General features: G+C 43.9%; 1 protein-coding gene across 5 annotated transcripts in view; it reads left to right on the forward strand.

Annotated features, from left to right (window-relative positions):
- Positions 1 to 13,371, forward strand: part of ZNF827 (zinc finger protein 827) — a 193,529-nt gene that overhangs the window by 114,473 nt on the left and 65,685 nt on the right. For all 5 annotated transcript variants that reach the window (XM_055405489.2, XM_055405491.2, XM_088827996.1 and 2 more), the window contains exon 8: positions 5,308 to 5,411. In XM_055405489.2, the coding sequence (XP_055261464.2) occupies positions 5,308 to 5,411 (104 nt within the window). The remainder of the gene's footprint in view (positions 1 to 5,307; positions 5,412 to 13,371) is intronic.

Below are 13,371 nucleotides of genomic sequence, written 5' to 3' on the forward strand. Positions count from 1 at the left end.
CTGCAGAGAGAGAACTTTGACTCCCTCAGAATTTTTCCACCCCAGAAGGGGGCTTCTGGCTCTCCTTTTACAATATATAACTTCTCTAAAATATCTAAGTCAGATCATCTGGTCTTAAAATTTCCTTAAAATAAAGCAAAATAAAAATTAACTAACGTTCTTTTGGACATATTTACCCAGCTCTTGGGAAAAAAATCCAGAAGCCCTGTTATGTTATGTGACACGTAGCTGAAGAGATCATTAAGTACTTTTACCAGAAAATAGTTGCTTGGTTTCCCTGGTACCTCAGGCAGTAAAGAATCTGCTTGCAATTCAGGAGACCTGGGTTTGATCTCTGGGTCGGGAAGATCCCCTGGAGAAGGAAATGGCTACCCACTCCAGTACTCTTGGTGGGAAATCTCATGGACAGAGGAGCCTGGCGGTCTACAGTCTGTGGGGTCACAAAGAGTCAGACACAACTAAGCACCTAACATTTTCACTTTTTCACTTGAAAATACATCATCTGTGATTGAAGAAAATTTTGTCTGTGTGTGGATTAAAGGCAGAATATCCCTTCAGGATGACTTGCCCAAAACTCTTACATTTAATAGAAATAAGTAGATTTCTATTCTATAAAACAATCCTGAAATAAGTAGATCCTTATAGAGTCTGAGGACAAATTTATTACAGAACAGTCTTTTTTTCTTGCTTAATCTTTGTTTTCTGTTTGCTATCCCCAGGCTTAATCCTTAAAATCATTGCTATTTTTCTTAGAAGGAAAACATTTATTTCTTCTCTGTTGCTCCTTTAAAATTATAGGGCCATTTCTAAGCGTGCAGTTTTTTTCCTTAATGCTCTCTTACCTACTGTATCCACCTTCTTTTCCTTTTCCTTTCTGCTTTGTTTTGCTATCATAATGGGAATGTTGATTTCACTGGTGGCCCAAGGGGAGGACTGGTTTGTAAGTAGCTGGGTCTGATTTTTTACACGAAGCTGAGTTCCCTGTTGACATTCATATGTTAAAGGTGGAAATATTTGTGCCACTTAGCAAAATGTATTTAAGGCCATAATCTTTTATGGACTCTTTTATTATTTGTTTTAAATCTTTTCTTTTTGCAGCCCTGGGCTGTTGACCTCACAGCCCATGCCATAGAATGCAGGGAAGTTAAGACACACAAAGCAGTTTAGAGCAGTGCCAAATACTTAGTAAGTGATGTTGTGTTAGTTGCCATTTTTTATTGAGCATGTACTAAGCTCAATTTTATTGAGCATGTACTAAGAAATTTGACATGAAAAATCTTACTTAACCCTTTGAAAGTAAAAAGAAAGTAAAAGTGTTAGTCATTCAGTCGTGTCAGATTCTTTGTGACCCCATGGACTATAGCCCGCCAGGCTCCTCTGACCATGGAATTCTCCAGGCAAGAATACTGGAGTGGGTTGCTATTGTTTCCTACAAGGGATCTTCCTGACCCAGGGATTGAACTCAGTTCTCCTGCATTGCAGGCAGACTCTTTACCATCTGAACCACTAGGGAAGTTCCTACTTAACCCTTTACAGCTCCCCTATAAAGACGATATTTTAAAAGCTCCTTCCAATAGTGAGACTGAGTGTGAGGGAATTCCCTGGTGGTCCCACGTTTTGGACTCTGCACTCTCACTGCTGAGGGCTCAATCCCTGATAGGAAAACTAAGATCCCACAAACCTCTTGGCAGAGGAAAAAAAAAAAATAAAGTAACTGAGGCTAGAGAAAGATTGTTGACTTAGCAAAGTCACTTAACCATTAAGTGACCAGTATGGAATTCAGACTCAGATCCTTCTAATTCCAAACTCAGTGCTGAACCACAGCACTCCCAGAGTGCATGGATCTGAATGCCGAGCACTGCAGTGGGATCTGGACTGAGACTGATGATCTGTTAACGAGGTATCTTCTCTTTCTAGATAAGAACTTACACCAGGCTTCAGCTGCCTTGACTTGCTGAAGTTTCTCCGTCAGTTCTTTGCCCCTCACATTGCCAGTCCTTTTGTGCTTTTCTACTATCCAGCCTGACTCCCTTCTAATTCTCCGCTCCCTCAGGAGAAATCTTTTCTATACAGAATAAAGCTGGCCTCCAGGGTAGAAAATTATTTGGAAGGTTGTTTCCCCCAGCAATTGACTCAATTTCTTCTGAGCAGCTGGGTAGTAATAGGGCTTCATTCCCCACCTGGGTGGAAATCTGAAGAGAACACGTGAAGATGCAGAGCTAGCAAAACCTCAGATGCTCTTCCCAGCATGTAGTGTGGTACCCTCTGCTCTGGTCACCCCAAACCTTTGGGGTTGGTTGGAAATGTCCCTGTGGTCTTTACCTGACCTGCTGCTTACACAGTTTTTCAGCCTGCCTGTGTCGAGGCCACCTTGCAGTGTCAGCCACCAGGGTCACCATGTCCCATGCGGGCTGCTGCTCTGGCCACCTGCCTCGTATTCTCCAGCTTGCCGGACAGAGCTTCCTGCAGCTGAAATCGCATTTCGTGCCCCCTTCCTTAACACACTGGTAGGTTGACGAAGCTGTGATTCCCGCTTGCCGTGTGCCCACCCCGCCGCGGCTCTAGCCTCATCCCCCTTGGTAGACTGGCTTTGTTCTCTCATTGTGCAGGGGACATGTCCCCCGCCCTGTCCCCACCCCCCAGAACCCTGACAGCGCTAGTCTCCATTCAGCTGTGGCTTCTGCAGCTGCTCCTGTCCTTCCAAGCCAAGCCAGGTGCCCCACTGCGACCCCACACCCTTCTTTTCCACAGCCTTAGTCTAGTCGCAGTGCCCACACAGGTCTTCGAGCCCCTCTGCTGTTTGCATCTGTAGCCCGTTTTGCTGCTGTTATCTTTCCAGTGCCTGGCACACCCAGGCACTCACTAAATGGTTACAGTGACACTGATGGAAAGAAGGCACTGCATACCTTTCTCTGTGGCAAAAAAAAAAAAAAAGATGATATTCCTAGATACCCTGAGGGGCTCCTCTTGGGACTCTTGGTGTCCCCTAAGGAAGTGTCCACATTTCAGACCAGACAGTTGCATGAACTTCCTGAACTCTCAAGTGCCAGGCTCATTCCAGTGTAACCGATCATTGCCTGATCTTTCCCCTGTGCCCTTGGGCTAACTGGTGGTTGTTCCCAAGCTATGTTCCCAAGTGACCTGTCCACCCGGATGCGAGGATGTCGTTGTCACCTTCTCTAGAGGCTTCAGAGCTAAGGAGGGGGGAATCATGAACTCCCACACTCTGGGTCTGACCAACAGTCCTCCAAGGGCTCCACCTCCTTAGAAGTTCTTTGATGATTAACCAGTCATCCCAGCAGTCCACTGACCCTTCATTATCAGAGCAACCTTTTCTTCATGCATTTTATACAAGGAAACTTTATACTTTTTGTTGATTCGTAAGGGAAGGGTAATTAATTTATGCTCCCCTTGAGGCTCGACAGAGATGCAGATAAAAACAGCTTATGTTTATTGAGTACCTACTGTTTGCCAGGCCCTGTGAGAAACACATTCCAGGGACTAGTCTGCTTAGTCCTGTGAGTAGGTGTAGATCTGTTCTCTTTCCGCCTTATAGAAGAGAAACAAAGGCTCAGAAAACTTAAGTGACTTGTGCAAGGTCACACAGCCATCAGTGGTGGGCCTGAAATCTGGACCTAGAACTGCTTGCTCTCGAGTGCAGGCTCTTAGCTCCCACGCTGCTTTGCCTTCTATACTTCCTCAGGGTTTTGGATCACTTGCAGGTTATGAGATGTTTGGCACAAAGCAGCATGTCTTCCTGCTCCCCATCACTGACTAGCCTGTAGCCAGTTCACTTTTTAAGCCTATTTAAACTGTTTTGTGTTTAAGATGTAAATAAAAAGCATGGCACACAAAGTTGCACAAGTCTAGCCTAATAGTCCTGTGAAATTATATTGTTGTGTTTTACTTTTAAAAGATAGGTATGTCTTCCATTTTTATTTTGATGTTTCCTTGTTAATGTTTAATAAGTTACCCATGGCCGGTGAGCATGTTTAGAAAAGCAGCATCAGTCATGGGGGTCCTAGGCTTGCGTGCTCCCAGATGCATTCTTTCCTCTGATCTATGGTTTTGCGGAAGCCTGATCCCTGCCGGCTGCGTGTGTCTGACTTTTCAGCCAATCAGAGCCTTTGGTGGGGTGAGGGGTGGGGTTTAAGAAAGAGCCTGGGTATTTCCCTCCCTCCCTCTCTCTCTCCCTCTCTCCCTCTCTCTCTCTGCCCCCAGCTGTGGTTCCAGCTTCCTGCTAGGCAGGCTCACCTTGCCTCCAGCTTCCGCCAGGTGACCCAGTCCCCTTGGGCTCCACTTGCCTCCTGCTTTTGTCTCTCCAGCCTTAGAGTGGTGGTGGCTTCCTGCTCCTCCTACCTCTGGGCTGTACTGTTTTCCTCTAGGAACCTTCCACCCCTGCGTACCCAGTTCCTGCAGTGAAATGTTCTCAGTTGTAAATAAATAGAGCTTTCCTTTCTCCATGCTGGACTCTGTTGTATATTCCAGTATTCTCACACGTAATTGCAATGCAGTTTGTTTTGGAGGCGTGGAAGATGGATGATATGATTGGCTTTAAAATCCTCCGATTAAAAGAAGCCAGAGTGTTTGTGTTCACCGTGACTGTGGTGTTAGGGCAAAACCCTGCCTGGGGTGTCTGGTGTCTAGTTCTAGCTGAGTCACTAGGGGAGTTTAGAATCACTCAAGTCAGAGCCTCAGTTTCTTGGAAAATGAAAGTGCTCCTTGGGGTCCTTCCTGGCAGCCCCATTAGCTGGCTGTAACTCCTTCCAAACCAAAAGAGTTGTAGGATGCAGACTCAAGTTTCTGTGGGGACCAGCGAGTTGTTTCCATCAGTGCAGTGGGCCCTGACTCCAGCCATCTGCCCTTCTGGGACGTGCCGTTGGTCCCCCAGGGACCAGGGGACAGAATGTGGGTGAGCTGGGGCCGCTCTGTCTCCGCCCTGGAAAGACCCTCAAACGGGCTTTTCTGACCTGACCCAGGAGGTTGGTGTTCACCGGGGCACAGCACACTCACAGAGCATATAGCGCAGAAGTACAATATACTGCTCAGCTGTCCTGACTGTGGGTTTAAGTGTTTCAAAGATGCTGTTTCATATGATCACCTTAATTGTAAAACCAATAGGCAGAGTGTGCAGATGGCACTTGTCTGATGTAATATATTTTATCTTTCTTCATTTTAAGCACAATCTTATATTCTGTAAACACCATTTTTTAAAAAAAAGTTTGTGTGTATGCATATATATTGGGAGCCTGGGTATCTTAAATAACTTTGATTTACTAAACTTCCCTCCTCCTCCCCCACCCCCAGCCCTTTCTTTTCAGAAGATACCTTTAGACAATCACCATTCACCTCCAATTCAAAAGACCTGCTGCCCAGTGAGTCTGTGCTTCACGGAAGAATATCAGCTCCAGGTATGGAAAGACTGTCGCTTTTGCTTCTACTACTGGTTGCTTGAAAATTACTTTTCTGAAATGCGTGGATTTTCAGGTACATTCAGCTTATAGGTTGAAGGTATTCATAGAAGCTTGGTGTTTGAAAAGAGGGAGAAACTCAATTTAAATAGCCACAAAAGTTTGTTAAGAGAAAATGCAGACAGTAATAAGGCTATTCTTCTTTGCTGCAGGAGCTTTTTTTCTTGACCAGCTGATGCCTCATTCGTAGAGTGAATTCCTTTGAAAGAGCGAAGTATAACCTGGAAATAATTTGCTGTCAACGTTGTCAGTATTTTAGGCAGGCAACCGGGAAGATAGACGAGGGTGAGGGCAAGACTGCTAATCGCAGACAGGGAAGGTCATGACCGCCAGGGAGTGTGGGCCACCACAAAGACCTCTTTAGTTTCCATGGCAGCAGCACAGCTTGTTAAGATGGTTGTGTCACCCAGATACCGCCTCTCTTGAGGGGTCTGCGTAGATCCATCTCCCTCTCCCTTTTGCCTCCTAGCATCAGTGCCCAGTTTCCTCGTCGTGCTTCCTTTTTCATTGCTCCCTTCCATAGCAGAAGGGAAGATGTGTTTGCTCTCCTCTTACCAACAACCTGGCAGTCCCTTAGGGCTTCTGTGTGCCCTCTTAGGGTTGTCATGAAATGAGAACGTTTGAGAACCCCTGTCCTGGAACCCGCCCTCCCTACGCACTCCCCGTCACCATCCCAACACCAGACCAACAGCCAGGACACTTTCAACTCCCAGAAACTGAGAGGACTGCAGAAGCTCACAGTGGCCTCTGCACCCATCAATTTGTCCAGGAGAAACCAAGGCCATGTGTTTGCAGGAAGGACTCACAGCAGGGTGGTTGGCTGGGAATTCCCACAAGAATAAAGTCCAGGGTCCCCCTCACATGCAAGGAACCCGTGTCACGGATACAGACAGCTGTGGAGCTGAGCGTTTTTCATTTTGGAAAGAGCCGAGTTGCATCTTCTGAGATACTGGCTTGTGGTTGTTGGAAGTGGTTCGTGACAAACCATAGGGAAGAAGCTGCTCTTTGTCATTCTTTAGTCTTGTGATGGCAGATCTATTTCTCCTCATCTCCAGAGAGTCCCGGTACCTGCAGGCTTGTTAGTCTCGCAGGGCTATTCAAACACCATAAATAACATGCTTACACAAAAACATATTACATAATACCTGGTTCTAGAGGTGGAAAGAAATTCTGCTTAGTTGATGTCTTCATTCTCAAACAGGGGCTATTTGAACTACTGTTTACTTCCCACAGTGTCATTTTGAATAGCTATCTCCCCGGTCCCCAAATTATCACCCTGCTGTTAAGTTGATGGATTGTGACTTTCTAATGTCAAAATAACTGCCTAGGAATTGCCTGTCAGAGTGCTGTGACCCATACAGCCAGCATCCTGTGATGTATATACAAGCCCTGCATTGCTGGCTTAACGTTTGACTTGGCTATATTTTAAGAAGGGTTTATTAGTCAAGTTACAGCTCGACCTCAAAGAGTAATATGTTTAACTGTGTGTGTTGTGTTGAGGGGGGGAATGGAGAGCTTCCTGTGATTTGCTTGACAGACTTTTATTACAAATTAGATAAACTCACACTTTAAAAAAGTGAACTCTTATTTTGAGGGGAAGAATCAGCACAACTTGGGTTTTTAAAATGCAAATCCACATTCTGAGGGATAGCCCATCTCTGCTCTCGAAAGAGCCTTTCTTTAGGCAGAGGATAAGCAAAATGACTGTATTTAAATTTTGCCAAAACAGACCACTAAAAGGGGGCCTTTTGTAAAATATGCTGTAGAAATGGAGTTAAAATTAGAAAAATTAAAACTAGTGAAGACAACCTGGTGAGCACAATCTACTTTGAATGATATGCTTTGCTTCATATGAGGTATGTGTCATATCTCTTTGAAGATGTGCTTTGTAAGAAAAAACCTTGATAATTTGGACTAATTGTGGAGAAAACCAATCTAAACAAAGGATTTTGCAATATGGAGACTTTTCAAGAAAACGTGTCTTTGACATCTGGACAGTGATAAATGGCCATTGTATGCCACCTACTTGAGCTCCCCAATCCCTTACCCACAGTTCTGAAATGCACAATCTTTTGAATAAGTTGCTTGGTGGCAAAACCTAATGGGAGGCTATTTATAGCCTTTACATATTATGCCAAGGGTGAAATTCATACATTTTGTTGCAGAAATATCCATGTGCTTGATGATGAAGGCCCAGTGAAGTGTAACATAAAGTCATGTCTTATGTACCATATTATCACCCAGAAATCAGAAGAAGTGTGAATCCCAAAATGAGTCAGGCCTCAGAGGTCTCAGATATCATAAACCTATGTTTATTCTTGGACTTTGATAAGTGCAGTGCTGGGAACAAAGAAATTTTGAAGCTACAGTTAAAGATCTTAAGATTCTAGGGTATAAGAATCATGAATTCCTGTAGAAAATAGAAGGAGTTGCCCAGTGGAGATGCTCCAGTACCAGGCTAGCGTTGCTGATGAAGGCCTGTTGTGGTGGTGGTTCAGTCGATCAATTGTGTCCGGCTCTGCAATCCCATGACTGCAGCACGCCAGGCTTCCCTGTCCTTCACTATCACCCTGAGTTTGCTCAAACTCATATCCATAGAGTCAATGATGCCATCCAGCCATCTTATCCTCTGTCGCCCCCTTCTACCCTCTATCTTTCCCAGCATCAGGGTCTTTTCCAAAGAGTTGACTGTTCACATCAGGTGGTCAAAGTATTGGAGCTTCGGCTTCAGCATCAGTTCTTTCAATGAATATTCAGGGTTGATTTCCTTTAGGATGAACTGGTTTGCTCTCCTTGCAGTCCAAGGGACTCTCAAGAGTCTAATAAAGCCTGGATTTGAGAAAAGAAAGAGGGGGATAGGACAGGCAGGCAACAAGCTAGTCGACTAGTTTGGGAGACTGATTAGCTTTGTTGTAAGCCTGTTGAATTAGGGACTGATGGTGACTGAGCAGAAATGGGGAAGCCAGGAAGGAGAAAGCCTGCTTTAGGACTAGGCAGAAGATCATTGGTTGCTAGTATATAAATAAGAACCTCAGCATCCTTAGACACCTTCTCTTGGGTAATTTAAATGTCACCATTAAAATATTATTTCTATTCTTTATTTACTTAGCAAACTTCTTGCCACAGATCATGCAAAGATTAACGTCTAGCCTGGAGAATGATCTCAGATTCTCAATTAGCGGAGACCATAATTAATGAGGTTTAATGTGCCTAGTCCAGATCCAAGAAAGCCCTTTGCAAATGCTGAAAACCCCTGGCTTTCATTCAACAATATATATTGGCATGTACTTAGATACCTCCATCAATGGAATGAAAAGGCATCTCCCAGGCACCTTTGGAGTGAGACCACGGGGCAGAGGAGTATATCACGAGAGGGTCATTTAAGGTCTGGCAGCTCCAGGCCGAAGGGGTGCAAGCAGTGGGTGGTGATTGTGCTTCAGCCCCGTGGAGAGCGAAGTAAGCGGTGTGGGAGAAAGCAAAGTGGGGAGAGATGGTAGCACCGAGGATCATGGGGAACTCGAGAATAGCACAGTTAACTAGGCATTTGCCTCCGGCAGATGGTCTCTGAGACACACAGCTGCCACCATCCCAGAGAAATAGAATAAACACAGAGCTGCATGGTGTCCTGGCCCTGGTTGTTGCCACTATTTCTAGACTGACTTTCCTGAGAACCAAAGAATGCTCACGAGCCAAGACCTAACATTTTTACTTGCTGTGAACATCTTAGGCAGAGGTAACACCAGGAATCCGTAATAAAACAATAAGTTAAAAGCTGCGGTCCCCTTCTGCTGGAGGGATGGGAGGACAAAATATCTTCCTGAAGGCTGTGAATAGATGGCTGAGTGCACCCTGGGCAATGCTGTGGCTGATGGGGATTATACAGAAGAGATAAAAGAGATTTCCTATTGTGACGGAGATAAAATTACAGACTGTGCATAATTTAATGCACTTTGTCTAATTGATAGTTGTCTCACTTTGTAAAAGATTTACAGTAATAGAAGAAAGATTTTGAGGTCCGGAGTTGGGGGGGGCGGGCATGAAGGGCAGATCTGTTTAAGGAGTAGCCCCAGAACCACTGTACCTACAGCTCTGTCTGCTTTCCCATCCTCTTTCTGAAGCAAAGGCTATTGAAAGAAGGATTTACATCCCAGCACTGCTTTTCAGCAATGTGGAGCTTCAGTTCTGTTTTATTATGATTTTGAAGTCACAGTATGTTTGCTGTGTATTAAGCCACAAAACAAAAACACAAGCAGAGCGGGTGCAAAGGAAAATGCAGGTCTCCATGGAATTCTTGCGCTGTGTTTGGAGTCACTGATGCTTCTGTTTGTTATTTTGAATGGAGCTTAGAGTCAGACACTGCAAAACATATCAGCAATTGTATTTGTCAATGCCTTCCCCCACTATTTACTAACTTCCCTTTGGAAAAAGAAACTCTTTTTTCTGGTTATTGGTTATGTCATCCAAACAAGCAGTAAAGAACATGGGCAAATTTCGTTCTTTTCAAGATTGGATATGCCAGTCAGGTTTGATGTTAAATAAAAAGATGGATTTAGAATGGTCTGCCTTGTCCCCAGGCCAATTCTTGATCCATTTTCCTCTTTCTGTTCTGCTCATCAATCTAATACAAGTTGTACCGTGTCATATATAATTTTCTGAAATCTAAATTAGTGGTGCCTTGCATTAGAATGCCACCAGCAGCTAAGTGATGGCCTGCCATGCTACTGGCCAGATAGGAATGACCTCTCAGGCAGTGGGTTAAAAGATATGTATGTCACCTTTCTTTATGTTAAGATTTCCCAAGTCCTTTCTCAAGAGAGAGAGACCTACCAAGCTTTTCTGGATTACAGCAAAGTGTTTTCTTCAATCCCTTTTCAAACAAAGCCGATTCTTTTAAAATTCACACTAAGTCATGGATAAACTGTAGAACATGGGGTGTTGTTGGTGTGTATCATTTTGTGGCTTAAGCTCCTTTTTGATTAAACAAATTTGTCCTATACAGAGGAGGAAGTTAATGGTTATCAAGGACCTGCTAAATTGTCAGGCCCAGGATCTGTGTCATCTCATTTAATTTTGAAAAAAACCCATTGAGACATAGGCATGGTGTGCTCAGTTGTGTCCAACTCTTTGTGACCACATGGACTGTAGCCCACCAGGCTCCTCTGCCCATGGGATTCTCCAGGCAAGAATACTGGAGAGGGTTGCCATTCCCTTCTCCAGAAGATCTTCCCGACCCAGGGATCGAATCTGCGTCTCCTGTGTCTCCTGTATTGGCAGGCAGATTCTTTACAACTACAGTACTTGGGAATCCCTGAGATGCAGGAATTAAGCTGAATTTACTGCTGCTGCTGCTGCTGCTGCTAAGTCATTTCAGTCGTATCCAACTCTTGTGCAACCCAATAGATGGCAGCCCACCAGGCTCCCCCGTCCCTGGGATTCTCCAGGCAAGAACACTGGAGTGGGTTGCCATTTCCTTCTCCAATGCATGAAAGTGAAAAGTGAAAGTGAAGTCGCTCAGTCGTCTCTGACTCTTAGCGACCCCATGGACTGTAGCCCACCAGGCTCCTCCATCCATGGGATTTTCCAGGCAAGAGTACTGGAGTGGGGTGTCATTGCCTTCTCCGTAAGCTGAACTTACAGATAACTAAATGGAGGTTCACAGAGATTTCATACCATTTCTCCTGTTTTATTGAGATATAACTGACGGGTCAAGATGCACACCCTAATGATTTTGTATATGTGTGTATATATATATATATATATTGCAGAATGAAGCCCACAGTAAGCCTAGTTAACAGCTTAAAGTGTTATAGCGTACAATGTTAATACCTACAGCCTAAAATGTTAATACCATTTCTCCTGTTTTATTGAGATATAATTGACAGGTTAAAAATGCACAACCTAATGATTTTATATACATCAGAATGAACCCCACAATAAGCCTACTGAAAGCTTAAAAATGTTACAAATTTTTTTTCTTGTGACCAAGAAGCTTTCAGATATGCAATACAGTACTGCTAACTATAGTCACCATGTTTTACAATACATCCCCAGAACTTGTTTATCTTATAACTGGAAGTTTGTACCTTTTGTGGCGAGATTATGGGTTTTGTGGGTTCAGTTCTAGGCCACCACAATAAAGCAGATAGCACCATAAGGTGAGTCACACACATTTTTTGGTTTCTTGGTGTGTATAAAAGTTACATTTATATCATACTATAGTCTATTAAATATGCAGTAGCATTGTTTCTAAAAGATAGTATGAGGGTAGTGGTGGTTTAGTTGCTAAGTTGTGTCCAGCTCTTTGTGACCCCATGGACTGAGGCCACCAGGCTCCTCTGTCCTTGGGGTTCTCCAGGCAAGAATACTGGAGTGGGTTGCCATTTCATCCTCCAGGGAATCTTTCCAACCTAGGGATTGAACCTGAGTCTCCTGCACTAGCAGGTGGATTCTTTACTGTCTGAGCCACCAGAGAAGCCATTAAAAAAACAACAACAAAAAAACAGTGTACATACCTTGTTTAAAAGATTACATTATTGCTAAAAAATGCTATCGTGTGACAATGCAAAGTTGCCACAAAAAAAATGGAATCTGTGACTCACAATAAAGCAAGATATACCTGTAATTATTTGTTCAAGGTCATGCAGTTGGTGAGCAGCAGCTGCGGAACTCCGCAGTGCATCTTCTCTCTCTCTGCCCTGTCATTCTGCCTCCTAAGTCAGATAACGTGTCCCCAGCAGTGAGCACAGGAGCACACCTCTCTAGTGTTTGCCTACACACACTCCCAGTTGACATGTGAAGGATGGCCCTCTGTTAGTCAGGAATAAAAAGTGGTCCTTTAAATAAGATACTTCAAAGCAGTGACAAGATAAGAATGCACTGTTTGTTACTATGATTCTGATTTTGTCCTCTTCTCTTCCACTTCTTTTCTTTCTTCCTTTAATACTTTGGTAATCAGTGTCACTGGAAGTATTTCTTTCCGTCAAGAAATGTAAAGAAGCAACATTTCTTTTCAGTAATCTTTCATGGACGGTCTGAGCTATAGGAAATAGTTGTGTGAAACTGGGTTAAAACCTTCTGGTTAAATAAAGCACAGCACTGAAATGAGTTGTGATCTGGTCAGGGACGCAAAAGAAAGAGTTCTCAACTGGGAATCAGAATCCTAACTAAGGTTCCAGTAGAAAGAAAATATAGGAGCCTCAAGCTTCTTTCACATCTCCCTTTTTTTTCAAAAATCCTGCCATCAGTAGTGATACTGTAACTTCAGCTCAGTTTCCTTTATTTTTCTTTGTAGAGCCAAAACTATGTGCTGGTCCAAGGGAACATCCGTCTAGTCAACTAGAAATTCTACCATTTCTGCTAAGAGTTGGGGAAGGAACGAGTTTTTAAACATAGTTCTTGAAAGACAGTATTGGGGGTGGTAGTGGCTGAGAAGGGGGCACAAGAAGAGCTTCTGGGAAGCTGGCTGTTTTATTTCTTGATCTGACTGCTGTTTACATGATAGGCAGTCTTGTGGGAATTCATCAGGCTGTGTACTTAGGACTGTGTCTGCCTGTGTTAGGGTTAACTGGCTTATTCACAGATAGATGGGTCTCGATGCCACATGGCCGCCTCCACGCCATCAGGAGGACTACGCCTTCACTTCAGAGACGTGAAAGTGATGATGATGCCAGCTGCCTTCAATCAGACAACTTTTAGTTTATAGTGATATCTCTATTTGGAGCATAAAATGTGTTTCAAGTTGGGAAACTGTTCCGTACAGCTTATAGAATTTCATTGATGAACTTGCAGTAGATGAGCTACGTAGTCTGTCCAGCTGTTTACTAGAGGGAGAAGTTTTCATTGTTATGGAGAGTCCTGATCCAGATCATGCTGCCTGTGTGCTAAGTCTCTTCAGTCGTGT

The sequence above is a fragment of the Moschus berezovskii genome, chromosome 19 (genome assembly GCF_049115385.1).
Source record: "Moschus berezovskii isolate FMDL1 chromosome 19, NW_MosBer_1.0, whole genome shotgun sequence".
Lineage (NCBI taxonomy): Eukaryota > Metazoa > Chordata > Mammalia > Artiodactyla > Moschidae > Moschus > Moschus berezovskii.